Here is a 27,627-nt window from a genome sequence, read left to right as displayed (position 1 = left end):
GTGCTTTCTGTACCTAAAAGATAAGTCCCTGAAGGAAGAATTGTTGGGTCAGTCAGGTGGCACCTGCTTGCAATCCCAGCAGCTCAGGAGGCTGAGGGAGGCTGATAACCACCACCACCACCACCACCCCCCCCCAAAAAAAAAGAATTGCTGTGTCAAAGCATATGTGTATTTTTAATTTTGGACGATTTTGCCAAATTGCTCTTCCTAGAGATTGTTCAATTTATACCCCTACCAGCAGTGTCTGTGTGTGCCTATTTTCCTCACTAGTATGTTATTTGCAACTAGGTACACGCACCTGTAATCCCAGCTACTTGGAAGGCTGAGATAGTCCTCCTGTGTTCCTCACACAAATTCAAGGCCACTCTGGGCAACTTAGTGAGATCCTGTCTCAAAATTTAAAAAATTAAAAGGACTGGAATGTAGTTCAATAGTAGAGTGCCCCTGGGTTCATTCCCTCGTACCACAAAAATAGAAAAGTATTTTAATTTCCATGTCTCTTATCACTAGTGAGTTTGATCATTTTTATAAACTTTTGTTTACTTTTTTGTGAAGTGCTTTCTAAAATTAGCCCTTTGTGCTATGAGTTCCAGATTTTTTGTTTGTCATTTCCTTTTGAGTTTACATTCACTGCCCTTTCCCAAACAGAAATGTTTGATTTTTTCCCTTATCATTAGCCAATAATTTATGCATTCTTACTAAAGAAATGTTTGATTTTTGTATAGTTAAGAAAATTGAAGCTGGGGTTGTAGCTCAGTGGTTAAGCGCTAGCCTCGCATGCATGAGGCACTGGGTTCCATCCTCAGCACCACATAAAATAAATAAATAAATAAAATAAAGATATTGTGTTCATCTACAACTCAAAAAATATTTCAAAAAAGAAAATTGGTGTTGATCTTTTTGTTATTAGATTTTCTCTTAAACAGTCATGCATTTATTCCTTATTGTTGGTTACATTCTGAGAACTGTGTCATTAAGAAGTATGTTATGATATTGGTCATGCACATGTACAGTGCACTTACAGAAGGTGCTATATGGTGTATATGTGTGAGAGAGAGAGCAAGCAAGAGTGGGGTGGAACAGAATGGAGATCAGTAGAGTTGAGGAAGGGGATGGGAAGGGAAAGAGGAGGTACTACGGAGTGAAACTGATCAAATTATATGCATGTGCAAATATGTCATCAAACCCACTTTATGAACGGTCATAATGTACCACTTTTTAAAAGTTATGATCTTTCTATGATTATAATTTTCTGTAGTAAAAAAGTATTAAGGGGCTGGGGCTAAGAGGTGGTGCACAAAATAAAAGTCTATCAACAACTGAAAAAATATTTCAAAACAAATATTAAACTGAGGGTTAGGGAGCTTGGGCTTTGTGGACAGAGTTGAATATGAATCCTACCTCCAGTTTTTAAAAAATTGAGATATAATTTGTATATCATATAATTCACCATTTAAAAATTTTTTTTTTAGTTGTAGATGGGCATAATACCTTTACTTTTGTTTTCATTTTTATATGATGCCAGGGATTTAACCCAGTGCCTCATGTATGCTAGGCAAGCACTCTACCACTGAGCCACAACCCCAACCCTATAATTCACCATTTTAAAATATATAAGTTGTTAGTGTTTAGTATATTCAGTTATGCAAATATCACCACTATCTAATTAGAGAGCTTTCTTTCTTTTTTTTTTTTTTTTTTTTGGTGGTGCTAGGGATAGAACCCAGGGCCCTATGCATGAGAGACAAGCACTCTACCAACTGAACTATATCCCCAGCCCCCACAGAACATTTTTTAACTTCAAAAGGAAACCCAGTACCCATTACCCATTTCCCTCTTCCTCACTCTAATCCCTGGAAATCTCTAATTTATTTTTCCACCTCTATGGATTTGCCTATTGTGGGCATTTCGCACAAAGCAGTTGTTCATCATGTGGTCTTTTGTGTCTGGCTTATTTCACATAGCTTGTTCTCAAGATTCACTCACTATTCCAAGAATCAGTACTGTTTTCCATTTTATAGCTGAATAATATTCCCTTGTGTGGATGTATGACATTTTGTTTAACCTTTCATTAAATGTGTTGTTTCCACTTTTTAGCTATTCTGAATAAAGGCTACTCTGAATGTTCATGTACAAGGTTTTGGTGAATGTAGCCTTTCAGTTATTTTGGGTAGGTATCTAGGAGTGGAATTGCTGGTTCATATATGTTTAGCCATTTGAGGATTTTGCAGACTGTTTTCCAAAGTGGCTTCTCCACTTTTTATTTCTACCAACAATGTATAAGAATTACAATTTTTCCACATCTTTGCCAATACTCAATATTTTCTATTTTTTTAAATTATGGTCATCCTACTGGGTATTAACTGGCTTCTTATTATGGCTTTGACTGGCATTTCTCTGATGACTAATGATGTTGTGATTATAGTCCAGCTTCACTATTTTTTAAAGAATTTAACCTTTATTTATTTTTATGTGGTGCTAAGGATTGATCTCAGTGCTTCTGGGTTCAGTCACTCTACCACTGAGCTACAACCCCATCCCCCAGCTTCACTTTTTAGCTATGTGACTTTGGTCAAGTTCTTTATCCTTTGAGTCTCATCTATCTGTAAAATGGAGATATAGTGGTCTCCACCCCCTTATCCATGGTTTTACTTTGCATAGTTTCAGGTACCTGTGGTCAGCTGTGTTCCAAAAAATATTAAATAGAAAACTCCATAAATGAACAATTCGTAAGTCTTAAATTGCACAGAATTCTTTTTTTATTATTTTTTTAGTTGTAGATGGATGCAAAACATTTATTTATTTATTTTTGTTTTAATTGTAGTTGGACACAGTACCTTTATTTTATTTTTCTGTGGTGCAGAGGATCAAACCCAGTGCCCTGCATGCGCTAAGTGAGCACTCTACTGCTGAGCCACAACCCCAGCCCCAAAACCTTTATTTTTGAAGTTGAAGATCAAACTCGGTGCCTAACACATGCTAGGCAAACACTCTATCACTGAGCTAAACCCCCAGCCCAATTGCACACAATTCTGAGTAGTGTAATGAAACTTTGTGCCATTCTTCCAGTGTATCTATGCTATATAATTACATGTTGATTAGTCATTTAGTAATCATCTTGATGATTAGATTGCCTATTAGAGTATCTCAGAGCTTGTGTGCAAGTAACCCTTACTTTACTTACTAATGACCCCAAAGCACAAAAGTAGTGGTGCTGGCAATTCACGTATGACAAAGAGAAGCAGTAAAGTACTTCCCTTAATGAAGAAAGAAAAAAATCATTCTGAAGTTGCTAAGATCTGTAGTAAAAATGAACCTTTTATCCATGTAATTATAAAGAAGGAAAAAGAAATTGAAGCTAGTTTGGCTGTTATACTTTAACCTGCAGGAGTTATAGTCAAAATATTTAGATGTGAAGTTGGAAAAGGCATTAAATTTGTGTGTATGTCTAAGATAAAAACATGGTATATAAAGGGCTTGGTACCATCAACCATTTCAGGCATCCACTCAGGGGTCTTGGAATATATCCTGGTGGCTGAGGGAAGACCACTTCAATATTGCCTCACAATATATTGTGAGGTTAGTGGAAATTAGGTGGGTTTAGATCAGTGTCTGCTACATTGTAGATACCTAACTGATAACTAATATTGGTACTTGAGATGAGGTAGCCAGTAATTCAGTCAGATTTTTCCCAGTGACTTCAGGACATCTACTATAGAAGTCAAATGCTTAAATAAATGATGGTGCCTCTCATTTGCTAGGGCTGCTTTCTGTTTTACAACCTTGGTAGGCCTTTGTTTACTATTATTTACCAGTTAGCACTGTCATTAGGACCATGGAGGGATATACACAAGAGTAAGATAGAATTTATGAGATTAAAACTTGGAGATGATGGTACTATCAAATTAATTCTGTGACAGTGACATCTGTCTCAGTGCAGTAAAATGAAGGTGAGAAAATTTAACCAAGCATAAGAGAATATCTTGGGTATTTTTATCCAGGAATAATATGGGCCTATGGAAAGTATTCAGCACACTGGGCAAGAAAGGCAGTAAGGCATTCTAGGTAAGTAAACCCAAGTGAGCAAAGATGGAAGTAAGAGTAATTTAGAAAACAGGTGGTTATGAAATTAACCTGGTAGGAGTGGGATATTAGGAATTGCAAGACAGTTTTGTGATATTCTTATTCTGTTGTCTTTTATTATTCTATCCCAGAATGTGTAGTGAAAGAAGTTCTATACCTAGAACCTTGAGATTTTTTAAAATTTTGCTGCAGATTAGCTTTAGACATTCTTGTTTATTCTTTTTAAAAATATTTTGTTAGTGGTCAATGGATCTTTATTTACATGCAGTGATGAGAATCAAACCCTGTGCCTCACACATGCTAGGCAAACACTCTACCACTGAGCCATGATCCTAGCCCCTCTTATTCTAAGTAATACATGAATAATTGACTTTGTTTAGTGATTCTTAATTGAGGGTGTGCATCAGAACCTTTTGGAAACCATTTTGAAATGTGTGTTTGGATCACATTCAGGAAATTGTTTCAGCAGATCTGAGGTTAGATCCAGGTTAGTATATTTGAAAAAGCTCTTCTGGTTATTGTGATTTACATTCCTTGTATCTTAGGAACCACCGGATTAGTTTAAAATCATTAATCCTTGGCTTTCTGGAGTTGAAATCACTTGGGTAGAACTGGGTGCAGTGGCATATGCCTGAAATTCCAGTGACTCAGGAGGCTAAGGCAGGTGGATCTCAAGTTCAAGGCCAGTCTTAGCAAAGCCCTGTCTCAAATTAAAAAAGTAAGAAGGGTTGTTGAAGTAGCTCAGTGGTAAAATATCCCTAAGTTCAATCACCAGTAGAAAAAAGAAGAAATTACTTGGATTGTAGAATAATCAGCGTCAGACCAGTGAAAGATTAGATGTTGTAGTGAACAGAACATGGATTTTTCAAAAAAAAAAATTTTAGTTGTCAATGAACCTTTATTATAAATAATTATATGTGGTTCTACGAATTGAACCCAGTGCCTTACATGTACTAGGCAAGTACTCTACTACTGAGCTACAACCCCAGCCCCAGAACATGGATTTTAATGTTAATCTGACACACATCACTGCTTCCTAGCTCTGAGCATGGCACCTAACCTCTCTCAGCCTCAGTTTCCTCATCTGTAAAATATGGTTTATGATGCTTATGTGATCCGGTTAGGATGAAAGAACATATCACACTGCACTTTGCCTGATGTTTATGTGACTGATAAACTGCAAGAAACTATCACCAGGGGACAACATAAAACTACTTGTATCCTAACACATCTTGGAGTTAATCATAAATCTAGGTATACCCAAATACCTAGGTGGTTCCTTTGTCTAAATATAAAATAACATAGACCTTGCTTCACTTATCTGCTTATCAGTGTACCTCCTTTTATGTGACCTAGTATGTGGCATTATTGTCAACACTAACTAAACTCTTTTTCCGTAGCAAAAATTTAAAGCATTGAAACTTCTGTTGGACTCCAGAAAATTATAAACCCTTTACAACTTAAATGAAAAACAGGTAAATTGAGTTTAACAAAATTATCAAGGTCCATAGGTTCTTGAGCTGACATCTAGGATTTTCTCATTATAATTGTGTTACCTTGGAGATAATAAGTTAAAATAGGGGTGGGGGCTAATAGTAGTTATACTAAGTTAATGCATGTTAAGTATTTGTAACATTGCTTCATACATATTCAGTATCTGTTAGTCATTATCATTAGTGTTATCATGCACTAGGGCTTATGTGGGAGCTAGAAATATAAAAAGTCTCTGTAGAAGCCAATATATAGGTAACATTTATATGCTTCAAGTGTAGCAGCAGTAGAGGTGCATACAGGAGGGGTATGTAACAGTCTGTCAATGTTCCATGAAAAGTAGTTCTCTCAAGCTAGGCATGGTGGTGGCACATGCCTGTAATCCCAGGAGCTTGGGAGACTGAGGCAGGAGGATCATGAGTTCAAAGCCAGCCTCAGAAAAAGTGAGACACTAAGCAACTCAGTGACACCCTGTCTCTAAATAAAATACAAAATAGGGCTGGGGATGTGGCTCAGTGGTCAAGTGACCCTGCGTTTAAGCCCTGGTACTCAAAAAAAAAAAAAATAGTTCTCTCAGCTGGTGGTGGTGGTGCACACCTGTAATCCCAGCAATTGGGGAGGTTGAAGCAGGAAGATAAAATGAATGAGGCTAACTTCAGCAATTTAGCAAGGCCTGAAGCAACTTAGTAAGTCTAAACTGTCTAAAATTTAAAAAAGAAAAGGCTGGGAGCTTAGCTGGTGGTTAAGCACACTGGGCTCAACCTCTAGTACCAAACCAAACAAAAAATGCACTCCACAAAGATGCTGGTACAATGGAAAATGTATGTGTACTGGAGTCAGATCAATCTGTGTTTTAATTGTTTACCACTCATTATGCCTCTCTGGGGACAGCCAACCTCTTAACAGCCTTTGTTTCCCCATTTCTAAAATGGGGTGAAGTTTCTGACGTCTTTGTGTTGGAAGTGCCTTAGGTGTGTGCTCTTGCAGTATAAACTGCTTCTAAGATAAAAAGCATGAATTTTAAAAAAGAAATGAATGTCAGTTTCTGTTTCTACATTCATTCTGAGGTTTTCATCCAAACGTACCTTGTCATGGCTGATCTGATGATAATGTAGGTAGAATATGCATAGTACATAGTAGATTGTCAGCAATAATTAATGGTTTTATTATTTTTTTAACAAAGATCTTCTCTGTCATTGTTTGAAAGTTATGAAATATATACCATGTTAATTTTAGCCTTCTGATTTTGAAGAGTCTTAGGCCAACTTTCATAAAAGAAGTAAAAACATACTGGGAATTTTGAGTGAACACATGTACAGTTCTGTCTTTGTTTATAGAAATAATCAAGTTTTAGGCTGAGAGAACACTCTGGTTTTGTTTTTGCTCTTTTTAAATATATTCTGCGCAACCACATGTAATCTTAAATTTTCCTGACTTATAACAGTTTTTGTGGCATATGAAATGTTTTTTTTTTTTTCTTTCTCCTAGGTCTTTCAGAGTCTTGAAGATCACCATTTGGAAGTGGTGGCTTTTTTCAGGGAAAATGGCTTCCATGGCCTTCTTGCCCATGACTCCGAGTATGCACTCTACAATATTCCCTCTTACTACAGTTCCCATGCTCTGAAACTGAGCTGGAATGGGAAGAACCTTACTACTAACCAGTTTCTGATGCAGGAGGTGGCCAAGCAGCTGGGCCTCAAGCGGATGAATTTTCCCATATTTGCTGCACTGCTAGGTATGTAGTCCAAAAGAAAAAGTCCAAGTAAATTTTCCTCTTCCATTATTAAGGATTAAAAACTTGAGTGATTTAGCCTATCATCATTGGGTTCATCTTTTTTAAAATTCTCATGCCAAACACCATGATGCAGAAAACACAGTGGATGCTTGGACTTCTTTGTGGGACACCCTAAAACTCAGAATGTTTGACTCATGGATTGTTATAGGATATTCCAAAACATTATTTGTATTCTTGTAAAACTTATTATTTTTTTACATTTTATAACTGCTTTATGCAGAGTACTGTCTTAGGCTAAATGTTTCATTTGTCCTAGTTATTTTGGTTCCTCACTCAGATAATTAGCATTTCTTTCCCAGTGTCTAAATTTAGATCAGGAACACAAATTGTTGATTATATTTTTCTTTTTCTCTTCATTTCTTTTGTACTAATATTTTATTATGAAAATTTCCATAATACAGCAAAACTGAAAGAATTTTGCAATGAAAACACTATATCCACCACCTATATTCTACCATTAACATTTTACAATACTTGCTTTATCATATATTTTATCCATTCCTCTATCCCTCTATTATACTGTCTCTTAAGGATGTATTTAAAGTAAATTCTGGAGAGTGGATTATGTTTTGAATTGGTTTTCCAAGTAATTACAACCTGAAGGTTAACATATTTATGTTAGATGTGATCACTGCTCTGTAATTCCAAAGGATATGAGTTTGAGTAACCTAAGAGTATCAGTACAAGTTTTGGAATTAGGCCTCGTGCAAATCACTGAAGTCACACTTTGCCCATTTCAATTTTCTCATCTGGGAAATGGGAATAATAATATCTCATAGTAGTATTGATGAGGTTAAATGAAACGAGATATAAAATGCTCAACACTTATTGGAAAGTAATTAATTTTGTTGCTGCTATTATAAAAGGCAGCATAACTACATGATAGGTAATAGCATGAGCTTGGAATTATATAGACTTAGCTTTTCATCCTGGTATGTACATACCTAGGGCCAAGTCACCAAAATTGTCTAAACCTCAGTTTCCTTATCTGTAAATGGAAATAATACTTATCATGCATTGATATTATAAAAATGATACATATAATACACATGATATGTAGTAGGTAATCAACACATCACTACTGTAATTATTATATTAAGAATATCGATCTATGTTAATTATTTGGTCATTTTCTCTCCCAGGATCTTTTTCATGACCTGGGGGTTCCAGGAAACATTGGTATAGTCAATAAATGACAAATGTACTTTATAGGTAACCACATTCTCCCAGATGAGGACTTGGCTGCTTTTCACTGGAGCCTCTTGGGACCAGAACATCCTCTTGCATCCCTTAAGGTAATGTGTCCCATTTCCTGCCTGTACACATTAGAGGGTAATCAAGTTTTAGAATTTGATGGAATAATTATCTTTCATTAGATTCAAAACACTTCAGATACAGATAAAATTAGTTGTAATAATATCCTTATAAGAATCCATACATATCTATAAAGAAAAATACTAATATCCCACTAGTAAAATAATGAACAAAGAACTGATACAGACAATTCACCAAAGAGGAAATATAGTGGCCAATAATACTATGACTAGATGTTCAACATCTCTAGTGACCAGGCATGTGAATTAAATGAGCAGTATGATATTTTTTGTTAACAGTTAAGCAAATATTGAAAAATTAGTCTACTGCTATCAAGGCTGTGCTGAGACTGATGCCCACCTACACTTCTGGTGGCAGTGTAAGGTGGTGATTGTATTGTATTTCTCTCATTCTCTCACTTTCCTAGATGACTGTTTCATATTGTCTCTTTCTTCCAGCCTAAATACTTCTTTATTTGCTCATTCTCAGTACATAATCCCCCTTCCTTTTCACTGAGAAAATGGAAGCAATGGGAAGAGAACTTTCATAAGCTCCCAAACCCTCCTTACCTCACCAGCATATATCTGTGTGCCCATGTGCTCCTGTTAACTGTGGATGACCTGTCCATGCTCCTATCAAAAGCCAACCCCTTCACTCACATTAGATTCTATCCCCTCTTGCCAATTTAAGGGCATTTGTATAGCAATTCTTCTCCTTCTTCACATCATCTATTTTTCTCTCTTCATTGTTTTTTCCCCACCAAATGTATAATCACATCCATCTTAAAAGATAAAATAAGTTGGGCATTGTGGCGCATGCCAGCGGCTTAGGAGGCTGAGGCAAGAGGATCATAAGATAGACTCAGAAATTTAGTGAGGCCCTAAGCAACTTAGTGAGACCTTGCAAAATAAAAAAAAGGCTGGGGTATGTATAGTGGTAAAGCACCTCTGAGTTCGACCCCTGGTACCAAAAAATAAAAGTAAAAACCCACTGACCCCCCAAAATAAAAATAAAAACCCACTAACACCCAAACTGCTACATATTTCTTCTCATATCAAAATCTTCTAAAGAGTTGTCTACTATTAAGCTGCTTACTGTCCTCCTCTCCTGTTCTCTCTTCAATCTGATTTGCTGGATTTGCCTTTGACATTGTCAGTAACCTCCAAGTTAATAGACCCAGTGACCAGTTATCTGTTTTCATCTTCCTTGACCAATTGGCAGCATTTGACATGGTTGCTCATTCTTCATTTGTCTTTAAGGAAAGCACTCTCTTCAGATTTCCTCCTGTCTGATTGCTGCATCTCGGTGTCCTCTGTTATTCTCTTATCTTAAAAATGTGAAGTGTCCCAGAGTTCTGTCCTGGTTTTCTTCTCTTCTATCTACACACATGATTTCATCCAGTCTCTTGACTTTATGACCTTCTGCCCATTGCCTCCAGCTCTAACCTCTTTCTCAAATTCCAAATTCTAATATCTATCTACTAAACATCTTCATTTACATATATAAATGGGCATCTTTTTTTCCCAGTTTTTAGGGATTGAATCAAGGGGTGCTCTACTACTGAGCTACACTCCTGGCCTTTTCTGTTTTTTTATTTTGAGACAGTTTAAGGCAAAATAGGCCTTGAAATTTAATCTTCCTGCCTCAATCTCTGAGTCTCTGAGATCACAGACATGCACCACCATTATTTCTTGCTTGGATTATTGCAATAGCTTATTAATGGATGGTTCTGTGCCTATACTGTCTTCCCACCCCAGTCTATTTTCAGTGTATTAATAGATGTCACTCACCCAATCGTTACCACATTCTATAAACCCCTATACTGTCTGGCCCCCTGTTATACCTCTGATCTCATGTTAGAACCTCTGCACTTGACATTTCTTCTACTTGGAATGCCTTTTACTCTCACATAGCCATTTCCTCACTCCTAGAATTTTCTCAATAAGACCTTTCCTGATCACTCTTAAATTTTATACACATACCCATTTAAAATTTTATGTGTACACACACATATTTGCACCTGCACACATACATGTACTTAAATCCATGTTCCTTCTCTACTTATGTCTTTTTTCCTAGCTTTTATCTACCTCTAGCACACTATATATTTTACTTATTTATTAATTTTGACTCCCCTCACCACATACCAACACACTTATACTAGAATTTAAGCTCCCACATGGGCAGGAATTTGTGTTTCTTGTTCACTGCCATGTCCTTGGTACTTAGAGCAGTACTAGCATATAGTGTGCAGTAAATATTTTTTAAAGGGAAAAAATGGTACATCATTTTGTCAAAACAGTTTTTATCAAAGCATTTAAGAACATTATACTCTAATTCAGTAATTACCATTTGAATAAGCTTATAATTAATTGGAAAGTGGGCAATAAGTCACACCCACATTTCATTATAGCATCAAAATTTTTCTTTAAAACATTTTCAAGTATCAAGCCTATTTCAAGTGACACATGCCTGTAATCCTAGTTACTCGGGAGGCTGAGACAGGAATATTCCAAGTTCAAGGCCAGCCTGTGCAATTTAGTGAGGACCTGTCTCAAAATTAAATTTTATAAAGGGCTAGAAAGGCTGGGCTTTGTGGCACACACCTGTAATCCCAACAACTGGGTAAGCTGAGTCAGGAGAATCATAAGTTTGAAGCCAGCCTCAGAAACTTAGTGAGGCCCTAAACAACTTATTAAGATCCTGTCTCAAAATTTTAAAATTTGGGGGGTTGTGGCTCAGTGGTAGAGCGCTTGTGCTGCACTTGTGAGCTACTGGGTTTGGTTCTCAGCACCACATAAAATAGATAAGTAAAACAAAGGTATTATGTCCATGTTCAGCTAAAAAAAATTAAAAAGAAAATGAAAATTAAAAACGGGACAGGCATGGTGGTGCACACTTGTAAACCCAGTGGCTCAGGAGGCTAAGGCAGGAGGATCTCGAGTTCAAAGCCAGCCCCAGCAAAAGTGAGGCACTAAGCAACTCAGACCCTGTCTCTAAATAAAATACTAAATAGGGCTGGGAATGTGGCACAGTGGTTAAGTGACCCTGAGTTCAATCCCTGGTACCAAAAAACATAAAATAAAAACAAAAAAGGTCTGGGGATGTGGCTCAATTGTTAAATGCCCTTGTGTTCAATCCTTGGCACCAAAAATTTAAAAAGAGCTGGGGATGCAGCTTAGAGGTAGAACACTTACCTATCATATGTGAAACCCCATATTCCATCCCCAGTACTGAAAAAGTTATGTAAATAAGATTTTGCTAACATTGCTGGGTTTTGTTGTTGAGATATATATGTGTGTGTGTGTGTGTGTGTATGTGTGTGTGTGTGTGTGTGTATAGTGTGTATTTTAAAGCAAAATGCCATAAGTCATGTTATTTCAACCCCACATTCTTTGGTATATATATCACTAAAGAACTTGAGCATTTTCTTACACAAGCACACTGCCATTATCACTAACAGACAATGCTAATCTCTTGGTATAATCTAACATCTAGTCCATTTTCAGGTTTTACTGATTATCTCAAAAGGGCATTTTTGTGATTAATTCAAATCAGGATCCAAAGATGATCCACACATTGTAACATTTCTTTTAATAACAATAAGTTGGAAACAGGGCTGGGGCTGTAGCTCAATGGTAGAGCGCTTGCCTTGCATGAGTGAGGCACTGGGTTCGATCCTCAACACCATATAAAAATAAATAAAGATATTTTGTAAAAAGTTGGAAGCAGATAAAACATCTCATGAAAGAAAACTAGCTGATTATGGCAGTGTCATCAGACAATTGTTATTTATGTAGTAGGATTAAATATGGTATGTTTTTATGTCTTTATATTTTCCCAATCTTTTCCAGGTTCTTTGTACTGAGAATGAGGGGAGAAAAAAACTATTTTAAATATAGTTTAACTATCTCAGTTATTTATTTAATTCCATATCTTATCCCCACCTAACTTTTTTCTAAATGATCCATCTTTTCCTAAAAAAAAAAAAAAATCTATGGCACTTGTGATTGAACTCAGGGAAAATCTACCACTGAGTTACATCCTTAGCCCTTTTAAAATTGTGAGACATGGACTTGATAAATTGCTGAAGCTGCTCTCAAACTTACAATCCTCCTTCCTCAGCCTCCCAAGTACCTGGGATTACAGGGTTGAATTACTATGTCCTGTGTAGTGATCCATCTTGACATTAGTAACCATTCTTTATCTTGCCTTTTCTAGGTTCGAGCTCATCAACTGGTTCTTCCACCCTGTGATGTGGTGATCAAGGCTGTTTCTGAGTATGTTAGTTCTATCAAAGATCCTTCAAACCTGGATGTGGTTGGGAAAGATGTTTTCAAACAATCTCAGGTGAGCTAGCCTTCTCTTTCCTAAGAATTGACAGTTGTCTTAACTTCTCCAGCAACACCAGCAAGTCTCCTGTTGTCTTCAATGACATATAACTTCTCTTTGCTTGTCTCCTCCGATCTTATAAATTAAAGCCCCCAAATTTCATTTCCTTTAAAATATTATTAGGCTTGGATTGAAAGGGTTTTTTTTTAACTGATGATTAACGTAAAATAATCCCTCTAGAAAATACAATACATAAGGGAAAAAAATAACTTAAAATACCATTACCAGTTTCTAGGTAGTGATATTTTAAGTGAATTGTTTAAATTAATCTGACATAGCTCCTTCTAATCAATTTTTTCCAGGGCCTCCTATATGCAAGGCAAATTCTCTACCACAGACCTACATCCCCAGCCATTTTTTTAAGCCAATATTTGCTTCTGTTTTATTTATTTATATATGACAGTGGAATGCATTACAATTCTTATTACACATATAGAGCACAATATTTCATATCTCTGGTTGTATACAAAGTATATTCACACCAATTTGTGTCTTCATACATGTACTTTGGATAATAATGATCATCACGTTCCACCATCATTTCTAACCCCATGCCCCCTCCCTTCCCCTCCAACCCCTCTGCCCTATCTAGAGTTTGTCTATTCCTCCCATGGAACCACCATTTGAACCAGCTATCCCTCTCCTTGTTCTATACCCAAAGGACTTAAAACCAGCATACTACAGGGACACAGCCACATCAATGTTTATAGCAGTACAATTCACAATAGCTAAACTGTGGAACCAACCTAAATGGCCTTCAGTAGATGAATGGATTTAAAAATGTGGCATATATACACAATGGAATATTACTCAGCAATAAGAGAGAATAAAATAATGGCATTTGCAGGTAAATGGATGGAGTTAGAGAAGATAATGCTAAGTAAAGTTACCCAGCCATTTTTTTAAGAGAGAGAGAATTTTTTTTAATACTTATTTTTCAGTTTTAGGTGGACACAATATCTTTATTTTATGTGGTGCTGAGGATTGAACCCTGCGCCCAGCGTATGCCAGGCGAGCACATTACCGCTTGAACCACATCCCCAGCCCAACCCAGCCATTTTTTATGTATATTTTAACATAAAGGAGGTCTTACTTAGTGGAGGATTAAATGGGTAATGAAAAAGACACTTAAAATGAGTTCACTAAATCATGAATCAAAATTTCATGGTTATTTATGGGAGAAAGGACTCAATTGGGATTTTTTTTTTTTTTTTTTTTTTGGTACTGCGAAATTGAACTCGGGGACACTTAACCACTGAGCCACATCTGCAGCCCTATTTTGTAATTGATTTAGAGACAGGGTCTCACTGAGTTGCTCAGCACCTCGTTTTTGCTGAGGCTAGCTTTGAACTCACGATCCTCCTGCCTCAGCTGCCTGAGTTGCTGGGATTCCAGGTGTGTGCCACTGTGTCAGGCTTCAATTGGAATTTTATCCTAACAAAATTAAACTAAAAATTATGAAAATATGTTGGTTTTATTTTTAGCAAATTGATTATCTTTTTGTAAGAACACTCAAGCCTATCCCAAACCCATGGCACCATCAGTTATTCTCTGTCACTGAAGTTTTATATTCTGGAAATGTCATATGAATGGAATCAGTCATATAGTAGATAATCTTTTGAGATTTCTTTTATTCAATATAAAATTCATTCAATATAATGCTGAGTTGTTGCATGTTATACATGTCAATAATTTGTTCCTTTTTATTGTTGAATAATATTTGTTGTATGGATATACCACAGGTTTTTTTATTCATTCACCCCTAAAGGTTATTTAGGTTATTGTGGGTTTTTTTGAGGGGGGGCTGGAGATTGAACCCGGGGACTTGTGCATGCTAGGCAAGTACTCTAACAACTGAGCTATATCCCCAGCCCCTATTTAGGTTGATTATAATTTTGGTGATTATGAATACAAAAGCTATAAATACTTGTATACAGGTTTTTGTGTGGACATTAGTACATATCTGGGAGTGGAATTTTTGTGTCATATGGTAAGCATATGTTTAAATTTGTAAAGACCTTGCTAAACCAGTCACTATTCCTTTTTTACCAGTGATTGATCAGTAATTTTTTAAATGCATTTATTTATTTTTTCTTGATACCAAGGAGTGAACTCAGGAGTGTTTAACCACTTGGCTACCGCCCCAGCCCTTTTTTTATTTTTTATTTTTTTATTTTTGAGACAGGGTCTTGCTTAGTTAGGGCCTTGTTAAGTTGCTGTGGCTCACTTTGAATTTGTGATCCTCCTGCCTAAGCCCCTGGGTTATAGGTGTATGCCACCACACCTCTCTTATTTACTTATTATTATTTTGGTACTTGGGATTGAACACAGGTGTGTTTAACCACTTAGCCACATCCCTAGTCCTTTTTATTTTTATCTTGATATAAGGTCTAAATTGTTTAGATCTTGCTGAGTAATTGAGGCTGACTTTTCAAGTCACTGGAATTACAGGTGTGTGCCACCATGCCCAGCCATTGAATTAATTTTTTTATTATATGTATTTTTTAATCTTTATTTTATTTTTTTTTATGTGGTGTTGAGGATCAAACCCAGTTCCTCACATGTGCTAAGCAAGTACTTTACCACTGAGCCACAGCCACAGCCCCCCATTTAACTTATTTAACTTATTTTAATTTTATTTTACCAGAAAAGAATTCAGGGCCTCAAACGTGCTGGGCACTGAGCCACAAACATTTTACCGCTGAGCCACACTTCTACCCCTCATTACAGTTTTAATTTCCTTTTCCCAAATACTAATGATAAAAATGTTTTTTTCTGATTTATTTGCTTGTATCTTCTTTGGTGAATGGTCTGTTGAAAAATAGTCTTTTGCCCATTTTTGAAATTTTTTTTTAGTTGTCAAAGGATCTTTATTTTATTTATTTATATGTGGTTCTGAGTATTGAACCCACTGCCTCATACATGCGAGGCAAGCACTCTACCACTGAGCCATAACCCCAGCCCTCTTTTGCCCATTTTTAAAGTTCATTTGTTTGCTTATGTTGAGCTTTGAGAATTCCTTATATATTCTGCATCTGAGTTCTTTGTCATGTATCTGGTTTACAAGTATTTTCTTCCAGGTTGTTTTTTAATTTCATTAGCATCTTTTATAGAATAAAATTTTTAATTTCCATCAGTTTTTATCATTAATGGATCATGCTTTTGGTATCCTGTCTAAGAAGAACTCATTGACTAATTGCATGCATCATAATTTTCTCTTTTTGAAGTTAAATAGTTATGCATTTTACATTTAGAACAAATCATTAACTTATACTTCATTTCTTTATGTTAGGAGTTTTTGTTCGTTTTCTAGTTTTGTTTTTGCAGAGGGATACCTAGCTGTTTCCACACAGCTTGTTTAAAAGACCATCTTTTCTCTGTTGAATTGCCTTTGCAGTTTTGTCAAAATTCATTTGGTTAAATTGCATGGGTCTATTTCTAGATTCTCTTATGTTCAGTTGATCTTTGTGTCTGTCCTTTTCCAGTAGCACACTGATTATTGTAACTTTATAGTAAGGCTTAAAATTGAGTAGTGATTTCTCCAATTTTATTCTTATATATATTAGTTGTAGATGGGTGTAATACCTTTATTTTTATTTTTATGTGGTGATGAGGATCAAATTCAGTGCCTTCCACATACGAGATGAGCACTCTACCACTTAACTACAACCCCACCTAAGTTTTAGAATAGTTTTATTTATTTATAACTATAGGGAAAAAATCCTTGTGGGATTTTGATTGGAACTGTGTTAAATATATAGATGGCTTTGGTTAGTCTTTGAATTCATGAATATGACATGCCTCTATTATTTGGTCATGTTTATTTTCTTTCATCAACTGCATGTTTTAGAGTTTTTAGCATGTCCTGCATATGGTTTTTAGTATTTATACTTATTTCCTATTTGTGGCATGTATTGTCATGAATGTTATTTTGTTCCATTTTTAATTGTTCAATGATGATATAATGATTTAGTTTTGTTTATTGACCTTATAAATTGTGACCTTTGTAAACTCTCTTATTCTGGAAGGTTTTTTTGACAGACTTCTTGGGATTTTCTGTGTAGTTGTTCATGTTGTCTATGAACACAGACAATTTTATTTATTTATTTTTCATCCTACATGCCCTTATTTATGTTCACTTACTGTATTATTTAAGATTTCCAAATGATGCTGAATAGAAATGTTGCAAGTAGATATCCTTTTCTTGTTCCTGATCTTTAGAGAAAGCAGTCAATAGTCATTGAATGTGACATTAGTTGTAGGTTTTATAGATGCATGTTTTCAGGTTAAGGAAGTTGTCTTCTATTCTTGGTTTGCAGAATGTATAGTGTATTTTTCCAAATGCAATTTATCTATTCATTGATAAAATCATATTGTTTTCTTCCTTAGTCCATTAATATTTTGGATTGATTATTGAATATTGAGCAAACTTGGTCATGATATATTATTCTCCCACCCCACCCCCTTTTTTATATGGCTGGATTTGAATTTGGTATTTTATTGAGTATTTTTTTTTAATTTATTTTTTAGTAGTTGGACACAATACCTTTATTTTATTTATTTATTTTTATGTGGTGCTGAGGATCAAACCCAGGGCCTCACATTTGTGAGGCGAGTGCTCTACCACTGAGCCACAACCTCAGCCCCTTATTGAGTATTTTTAAATTTTGTTTATTTTGAAAGAATTTTGGTCTGTAGTTTTGTATTTAATATTTGTTTTTTAGTTATAGGTGGACACAATACCTTTATTTTATTTTTATATGGTGCTGAGGATCTAACCCAGTGCCTCACGCATCCTAGGTGAGCAGTCTACCACTGAGCCACAACCCCAGCCCTGGTCTGTAGTTTTTTGTTTGTTTGATTTTTGTTTTATCTTTGTGCTGTGTTGGTCTGGTTTTGTTATCAGGGTAGTGTTGGAGTCAGGAGTTTACAAGTACTCCTCTTCTATTTTTAAAGGAATTATATAGAGTTAGTGTTATTTCTTCTTTGTTTCACATGATTTATCAGTAATGTATCTGGCATAGATTTCTTTTTTTTTTTTAAAGAGAGAGTGAGAGAATTTTAACATTTATTTTTTCTTAGTTCTCGGCGGACACAACATCTTCGTTTGTATGTGGTGCTGAGGATCGAACCCGGGCTGCATGCATGCTAGGCGAGCGCGCTACCGCTACCGCTTGAGCCACATCCCTAGCCCTGGCATAGATTTCTTTGACCTTATTCTGTTTAGAATTTGATGAGCTTCTTGAATTTCTAAATTTGCATTTCAATAAATTTGGTCAGATTTTAGCTATTATTTCTTTAAATAGATTCTCTGCTCACATTCTTTCTCCTTTTCCTTCTGTGACCCAGAGAACCAATTTAGACCTTTTGGTGTTATCCCCTAGATTTCTAATACTCTGTTCTCTTTTTTGTGGGGGGCAATTAGGGATTGAACTTGGGGTCACTCAACTAATACTGAGCCACATCCTTAGCCCTATTTTTTTTTTTTTGCATTTTATTTAGAGACAGGGTCTCATTGAGTTGCTTAGTACCTCACTTTTGCTGAGACTGCCTTTGAACTCTCGATTCTCCTACCTCAGCCTTCCAAGCCACTGGGATTACAGGCATATGCCACCATGCTGGCTTTCTATGTCTTCTGTTTTTTTGGTTTTTTTTTAAGAAATTATTTTTCTTTTTTTATCATACTGGCTAATGTGTTGATCTATGATAAGCTTCATTAACTCTCTGCCATCTCTCTTTTGCTGTAGAGTCCTTCTACTTTTTTATTTATTGTATTTTTAAGTTGTATAATTTTCATTTGGTTATTTTCATATATTTTCTTTCTTTGCTGAGACTTTGTTTCAAGTCTTCCTGTTAGTGTCAATATTTCTATAATGGCTTTTAAAGTGTCTTTGTTTGGTAATACCACACTGTGTCATCTCAACATTGCCATCTCAATTTTCTTTATTCACATGAGTTAACATTTTCTGGTTCTACCCATGTCAAGTAATTTTGAATTATATCTAGGAAATTTTGAAATTATGTTATGAGGCTATTGATCTTGTTTCAGTATTATGGGGCATATTGATAATTTTTGTTTTAGGAATCAGTAAATCTATTTTGGTTCAGACCACTAGTACTTTAGCCTTCCTTGAGCTGTGCTTTCAGTGTCAATACTGTTAAAGTCCTTGCAAACATATCTAGATCAGTCCTGTGTATATGCCATTTAGTGTTTAGTCTGGGTCTTGGGCCATAATCTATCTCTTAATTCAGTTTTAGTCTGTGGTCTGCTGTTTAGAGTCAGATTCGTGCATGTCTTATTTCAGGAGTGAACCCAGTGGTTCATAAACAGCTTGTCATTTTGCTTTTAGTAGTTCTCCTCTGCATCTATTCAGTCTTCCTGGTTCTTTGGGCTACCCCCTTTTTGGTCTTCTTGCCAGAAAGTCAGAACTTTAATCATCCAACTTTGTGTTGTACTTTTTCTGACTGTGCCTATGACCAAAGAGCAGAAGGACAAAAAGAGAGAAGAAAAATCATTCTTCTTCTAATTGGAGAGCAAGGTTCTTATCTTTCAGAGTTTTAGTTTCCTGCTGTTTTTCAATTGCCACTGTTGCCATCCAAGATTTGCTTTGGTCTGGAACACAAAGGAAGAGAAAAAATAAAAAGGAAAACAGGGTATTTCTTTATACTTTTGAGTTTTTGGAGACCACTTTTTCACTACTCAGGCCAAAACTGGACTACAATTTCTTTCTTTTTCAGTTTCTTTCAGTTTTCTTTTCTTTTTTGTGTCAGAGATTAAACTGAGGCTTACTTAACCACTGAGCCACACCCAGCCTTTTTATGCCGAATCTCACTAAATTGCTGAGGTTAGCTTTGAACTTGTGATCTTCCTGTCTCTGTCACCAGCCCCAGGATTACAAGTGTGTGCCACCACTCCCAGTCTGGACTAGTTTCTTTTGCAGCTTTCTCTGACCCCACCAGTGGACACTTTTAGATTTCAGAGTGCATTGTGTATATACTCAGAGATTCTGGAAGAACAAGAAATCCTAAACACATCATTTAATCAATAGTACTTTTGTCACCAGAGAGGGTCCAAGGAATTCCCAAAAGAAGGGCACATCAACTTGGAACCACTCATGTTCTTTTTTATCCTGTGGTACTGGGGATCATACTCAGGGCCTTCAGCATTCTGCCCCAGGCAAGCACTCTACCTTTGAGCTACACCCTCAGCCCCACCCAGTTCTTAACATTTATTACAAAAAGAGTAGTAGTACCTGTTCTTAGGTAAAGATTTATTTAAGAACAGCAAAGGAATTCACACTCAGAAGTGTGGATGACCCTCACCTCTCAGAGAAGATGAGTGACATGCCCAAATTTGAGTGCTCTGATGATATATATGATTTTTCATAGGGTGGGCTGGGATCACAAACAGGTGAGCCGCTGTTAGATTTTGATGATTTGTTAAATGTTTATAAACTTTCTTGAAGATTAAGTTTCATGACAGCTAAATCCCCTAACAGCCACTCTATACTTAGAGGTTAGAATTTTCTCTGTGTCAGATAGCCTAGCCATTAATCATTTGTGGGCACATAGAGTAAGCACCTCAGGTGAGTGAAATTTTAATTAATCATATGTCTGATCTCTATAAGCATATGTTAAATGTTCTGTTTATCTTTAACTGATGAGCAAGCTCAACATAACTTGTCATGTTTTTAGATGTCTCCTTTTATTAAGGATCTCTCCCCATGATCCCATTGTAGTTAACCTATCTCACTTTGAATCCTAGTCTTCTTCCCCAGTCTGCCTATAACTATATATTAATAACTATCCTCAGTGGGAACAGAGGGTACTGTACTTATTCCATTTTATCTAATACTGAAACTTCTATTTTTTAAATGAAAGGAATACAATATGAGTATTTGGTTTGGGGACCTAAATTTTCCCAACACAATTTTGTGATAGCACAATCTAATATGTTACCTTGCATTTAACTTGCTAGCAGAATCTTAACAAGTATTGTCTTACAAAAAGTATACTTGGACTTTTGTTTCCACAAAGGCTTATATTTTTTCTCTATTCAAATGACTCTCTTTTCAAATGCCTTTCTCCCCATTATCTTTCATAATTCTCTCTTTTACTGTTGTTGAATACTAATTACACCTGATCCTCATTTGTCCATGCTTTCCACCATGATGTGAAGAGCCCCTCATTTTCCTTGACTCTAGAAACATTCCCTTATGGCACATTTGCACATTTGCTTTGTTTATTTGTCCTTTTAGCTGTTTGTATCGGACAGGAAGAGACTGACGCACAACAAAAAAAATTGACCTGTTCAGTAGAGTGAAATGTTAAGTATGGCATACTGTTTAAATGGAGAATAAACTTTATAAATGCTTAGTTGCATGGTGAATTTTTTTTAATATTTATTTTTTAGTTGTAATTAGGCACAATACTTTTATTTATTTAATTAATTTATTTTTTATGTGGTGCTGAGGATGGAACCCAGAGCCTCGCACATGCTAGGTGGGTGCTTTACCACTGAGCCACAACCCCAGCTTCATGGTAAATATTTTTAATGTCATGATTTTTTATTATCTTTGTGGCTTCATACATTTTTGAAGAATCATAATGATTATTTTTAATAACAAAGGCTCCTTTATAAAAAAAAATAACTAAAATATTGGAAAATAGAGGGCTGGGGTTGTAGCTCAGTGATAGAGCACTTGCCTCGCATGAGTGAGACACTGGGTTTGATCCTCAGAACCACATTAAAAATAAATAAATAAATAAAGATTGTATGTGTCTACAACTAAAAAATTTTTTTAAAAAAAATTGGGAAATAAAGACATAGTTTCTGATTACACCCCAATCTTCTTTATTTTCATTTTTGTTTCTTTTTTGTGGCAGAGCACACCAGGGTTCACTTATCCAAATTCCCCTTTTCAAATTTTGCCATGTTTAGGCCTCACTAAGTTGCCATGTTTTCAACCATTTTTCATTGGTACTGTATCTTCATAAAATCGTTTTGTTTGTTTTTGCAGTCCTGGGGATCAAACCCAGGTCCTGGCCCATGCTAGGCTGGTGCTCTACCACTGAGCTATACTCCCACCCCATAAAATCAGAATTGAGGAGAGCGCTTATAAACAAACATACATACTGTTTACTAGTACAGGTTGAGCATCCCTAATCCAAATTACAATATCTGAAACTTTTTTGCATGACTGTCATGATGTCAAGTATAAAATTCCACACCTGAACTCAGGGTTACATGGGGTGAAGTATTTCAGTATATTGGGTCATAGATCTCTACTGATTGGCATTGAAGAGTATATAAGACATATTGTTAAATGCCAAAAGGAGGTGATAACAATGTGATAGTGATTCCATTTGTGCAAAAAAACCAAAAATCATATTGGTGACCGTATGTGTGTGTAAAAATAGCAAAATTCATGAAAGAACATCTACCAAACAGGTCACTTCTTAGGAAAAGAGTAGATGCAAAGAGAGACATGTTAAGGGAGACTTGTACCCTTTGTAGTTTTTAGAAGATTGATTTCTATTATTATGTGTATTACTAAATATAACAAGGAGATTATGAATAAATAAATAATGGAATGTTGATAGTTTACTATTATTTAATCATTTAGATGCCACTCTGACAGTCAATAATTTGTGAACATTCTCTGGATTTGAAACCCTTTTTTAATCACATCAAATTCAGTTTTTTATTAGTGCTTTATAGTGATGTATAATTGTGGGTTTTATTTTGACATATTTATAAGTGCATATAACCTAATTTGTTCCATTTCAATCTCCAGTATTGTACCCTTACCTCTCTACCTCCCTCCCCAACCTCTTTCCTCTATTCTATAGAACATCTGTTAATTTATTTTAAAATATGTTTTAGTTGTCAATGGACCTTTATTTTATTTATTTAACATGGTGCTGAGAATCAAACCCAATGGCTCAAACATGCTCTACCACTGAGCTACAACTATAACCCTGTTATTTTAATTGGCTTTTGAGATACCAGAGTGATTTTGTTTCTATTAGTCTGTAGGACCTCGAGATCTCAGTTCCTTTTTTTTTTTTTTAATGTGCATGCACAAATACAAATAAAAGCCCTGGAATGTTTAAAGATTCTAGATGTTAATAATGACAAACTCTGAGAGATACCATTATACATGTTAAAAATATTTTTATTATATAGTCTATTGTTTCTATGAGAAATAAATATTGTTATACCAAGTAGATAGTAGTTAGGGGTTTTTGGTAGAAAATACTCAACACTGGAATTGTATGGTGAACTTGATATTCTCATACATTGATGATGGCAGTATAACTTGAGGCATCTGTTTTGGAAAGAGATTTAGTATAATGTGTCAAAAGTCTGAAAATGATCATACCCTCTAAAAATGCACTGTGCAATAACCCAAGATTATGTTAAAAATATGCTTATGAGAGCATTACTTTTAATTAGAAATTGTCTTTAATATCTTAAATTGCATTTGGTAAAATATTATGAAGATCTTAAAAATGTTCAGGAGAAAATTCTGATAAATCTAAAAGCTCCTTCTCAGCCCTTTTTCTGCAAAGGTAAATAGTACTTTTTGCTTTTACTTTTTTTGTGGTGCTGGGGATCAAACCCAGAATTTGGCCCATGCTAGCCAAGTGCTCTACCACTGAGCTACAGTGTTAAACCAGAATTTTTTTTTTACCTATATTGCTAAAGATTGGTTTTCCCTTTGCTTGATCTTTATATATACATTGGTGTTTTTCTCTTATTCTATTCAGTATAATATCTTTGAGATTTATACCTATCGTATATATCAGTACTTTGTTCCTGTTTTATTCCTGTTTAGTATTCCATTGTGTATCTATACAACAATTTATCCTGATTTTCTATTGATATACATTTGAGTTGTTTCTAGTTTGGAACTATTGTGAATAAAACTCTTATAAACATTTTGGTTTGTATCTTTTGGAGGACATATGCACTCATTTTTCTTGGGTAAATAATTAGCAGTAAGATTACTTCTGAGTGTGGTGGCACACACCTATAATTCCAGCTATTCAGAGCCTGAGGCAAGAGGATTCCAAATTAGAGGTGAGCCTATGCAACTTAGCAAGACCCTGTCTTAACATTAAAAAATAAAAAAGAGCTGAAGATAAAACTCGGTGGTAGAGCACCACTGGGTTTTATCCCCAGTACTGAAAAAAAAATTAGGTTTACGATAGCGTATGGTAAATGTTTCATTTTATAAGAAACTGTCAAGCTATTTTCTAAACTGTACCAATGTACATTCCCACCAGCAATGGGCTGGAATTCCAGTTTTTCCATATACTTGCCAGAATTTAATATCACTAGTCTTTTAATTTTAGCTCTTCTGATGGATATATAATATTGTCACATTGTGGTTTTGTATGCTTAAGTGCTCTTAGTTTTAATGTTTATACCTTTTGAACCAATATCATTTTAAGGATGTAATCTGAAATCCAGAAAAAAATTTATATGGACAATATATATATACTCTTGTTATATAGCTTAAAATAGCCAAATATTAGAAATAACCTAAATGTCAGATATTATCAAAGTGGTTACAAAATTTTATGATAAATGCATAATGATAAAATATTAATCCATTTAAAATTATAGAGTACAATGTCAACCAAAAAATATGTATATAAAATTGTATATACTGCAGCACAATTTTTTAAAAACTAATGTAAGGAAACACATTGAAATATTGTTAGATGGTTATATTATGTGATTCCCCACCCCATTCTTATGTATGTTTCCTACAGATCATGTGATCATTTTAGAATAGCATGAAATGTAAGTACATTTTTAAAAGAAAATCCATATTTTATGTTCCAAAACGATTTCTCTCTCCCTAATCTTTTCTACAAAGTGGAAATTGTTTTCTTGGGTTTCTCTAAATATTTGATTTCTGCTATTGTTTTGACTCCCTACTTATAAGTTGTATGAAAAAGACTCTCTTATCATTTCTTTTTCTGACAATCTGATGTGCCAACAACCAGTCCAGGACAGAAGATAAAATAGAACGATTCAAGAAAGCAGTTGAATACTATTCAGTCACAACCAAACTCTCTTCACTGCCAGTGGGTCCCTCCTTTCTAGGTAAGGCTTCCATCTGACCCCAGGCTGCTCTGTTCACAGGGGAAACTGTGTTGGTACATCAGGAACTCCAGGGTCAGAGTGGAATCACTTATTTGTGATTGTGCCTTCCTAGAAGTCATCACTATTTGAAAGGCATTTAATTTTGATTTTCATGTAAAACAATGAAGACCCTGCCTTCCCAAATTTATAGATGGGGAACAAAGTTATTTGCTTAGTTTAGACTGCTTCTAGTAGTAACCCACGCTGTCTTGATATAAAATAGCCCTGGCTTTGGGGTTAGGTCTGAGTTTGAATCCTACCTCTGCTGCTTACCATCTGTGTGACTTTGTAAAGTCACATTCATGATATGTAATCTATAGGGTTATTATCATATGAAATTTTTTTATTTAAGACTCCTGGCATGACACATAGTAGCTGTTCAGTTAGCTAACTTTCTGTGGTGTTGGGGATCAAACCCAGGGCTTTATGCATGCTAAGCAATGGCTTAATCACTGAACCATCTCCCCAGTCTATACCTTATTTATTAATAAAAATTTTTCATGTGGTGGTGGTTTGGCAGAATATAGCATTGTAAATTTATTAGGACTGATTGAAGTACAGCCTTTTCTCTTGGCTTCAGGCTTTCGAAATAACCGTCTTGGAAATCCTCCCCTTCCACGAAATCAAATGGGCACAATTTCTGCTGGAAAGCCAATGGTAAGCATCCTTTAAGAGTCCTGAGACCTTTTGTTAGCATTGGACTCAGATTGCTTCCTGGTTTTTATTATCTGAGTTGCAGAGATAAGCTGGCTCAGTGTTAGCAGAATGCCAAGCTCATATATATCCATATCACATTCTACTTTGAGGCTTTCAGACTATGAAAAGATAACACCCACATCAGTAACCATTAGGGCATTGTGAAGGTAGATTAGCTAATGTTAGGGAATGTTCTAGGTGACCTGGATTGGTTCATTGTCCTTTTTCTAGTGGATTCTGTTCATGCAACACGGTTAGAATTATTTCTTATCATTCTCAGTAGGATATCTCAACAGTCCCTGCTACTGGTATCATCTACTATGTCACAACTGCTGAGGGAACCATCTTGGAGCCGGTAAAATGTTAAACAGATTTTCTGTCTGTTTTGTCCTTTAGTTTTCTCACCAAGTGCCCCAGAAAATGAAATATCCACCACCATTCCCAATGGGACCCAACTCATCTCTTCTCTTCTCCCATCCTCTGGGGGATTCCCATGCTTTTTCTGAGGATCCCATGCTGCAGGACAGCCCCTTTGCCAATTGGGCTGTCTCTTATGACTCCTCTGCATCCCAGTTTCCCAATTACCTGACTTCCAAAGCTTCACCTCCTTTGGGACCAGACTCTTCCCACTCCTCTTCCTCTGATGGTGATGAGCCAAATGGAGCCAGTTCTGAGTAAGTATCTGTATAGACAACCAGGGGGAAAGACTTAAGAAGGAATGTGGGAAAGTGTATATTTTTGGCTTTTCTCTGTCATTCTTTGTTCTTTTGGCCCTGTGCAGATGATAATTTTCAGATGACCAGGCTACTGAGGTCAGAGGCAGCATAGCAGTTGGTTAGTGAAATCCTGGTATGGATGTGCTTTATAACTTGTCTGTCATTTCTCCGTTTGTGAGGGGGATAGTTTGAATGTAGAAAAAGAAAAATAATGTATAGAGTTGAAGTGATAGAACAGTTGAGTCAGCAGTTATATTGTTTAGCAACTGAGACAGGGTTCTGGTCCTAGCTCACTTTTTAAAGATTATTCCTCTAAACAGATTTTTCTTGGGAAGCAGAACTATTTTGAGACTGCAGTTATAATTATTTTCTTAGAATATAAGCAGATTCTTAGCATGGCCTTTTTTTTAAGATATAAAGGATTCAGAGTGATTCCCATGACTTTTGATTGCTTTGGTTTGTGTCAGGTGAAAGAATCCAGGAAGGCAGTGATGGCCACTGAGAGGAAAGTTATCATTTCTAGTGCTAACCCAGTGTCTGGACCTCTCCAGAGGGTTTGCGAGATTCTTTGGGATCACAGTAGCCATCTTGAGTGGAAGTATCTTTATCAACTTCCCTTTTCTGTTCTACACTGTCTTTCTAAATTTTTCAGTCACATCACAGAAACTCTTCAGCAGCAGCCTGGTTGGGAAGATCCCAATGGTGACAGAGGGTCTTGGGTACAGCCTGTGGATGCTGGAGTTTCAGAAGCCAGCCTAGGTGATGGTGAGCCTCACATCCCATCTCTGCTGTCTATGTCTACAAGGAACCACATGGACATCACAATTCCACCCTTACCACCAGTAGCTCCAGAAGTCTTGCGGGTTGCTGAACACAGACATCGAAGGGGTCTTATGTATCCATATATCTATCACGTCCTCACTAAGGTGAGACAGCAGATCAGCACCTACCTCCCTTCTCTTAAGAATACTTTATATTTC

General features: G+C 35.9%; 1 protein-coding gene across 7 annotated transcripts in view; it reads left to right on the top strand.

Annotated features, from left to right (window-relative positions):
* The window catches only part of Fam120c (family with sequence similarity 120 member C), a 142,276-nt gene that overhangs the window by 26,864 nt on the left and 87,785 nt on the right, over positions 1-27,627 (top strand). For 5 of the 7 annotated variants that reach the window (XM_078034769.1, XM_078034768.1, XM_078034774.1 and 2 more), the window contains exons 2-8: positions 7,063-7,309; positions 8,582-8,664; positions 12,905-13,033; positions 25,097-25,196; positions 25,816-25,892; positions 26,328-26,605; positions 27,300-27,573. In XM_078034769.1, the coding sequence (XP_077890895.1) occupies positions 7,063-7,309; positions 8,582-8,664; positions 12,905-13,033; positions 25,097-25,196; positions 25,816-25,892; positions 26,328-26,605; positions 27,300-27,573 (1,188 nt within the window). Of the gene's footprint in view, positions 1-5,483; positions 5,561-7,062; positions 7,310-8,581; positions 8,665-12,904; positions 13,034-25,096; positions 25,197-25,815; positions 25,893-26,211; positions 26,606-27,299; positions 27,574-27,627 lie in introns of those variants that run through there. The other 2 variants (XM_078034772.1, XM_078034773.1) reach the window with 2 other exon arrangements.

The sequence above is a fragment of the Ictidomys tridecemlineatus genome, chromosome X (assembly GCF_052094955.1).
Source record: "Ictidomys tridecemlineatus isolate mIctTri1 chromosome X, mIctTri1.hap1, whole genome shotgun sequence".
Classification (NCBI taxonomy): domain Eukaryota; kingdom Metazoa; phylum Chordata; class Mammalia; order Rodentia; family Sciuridae; genus Ictidomys; species Ictidomys tridecemlineatus.
The sequence above is the reverse complement of the archived record's forward strand: the minus strand, read 5'-3'. Positions and strand labels throughout refer to the sequence as shown.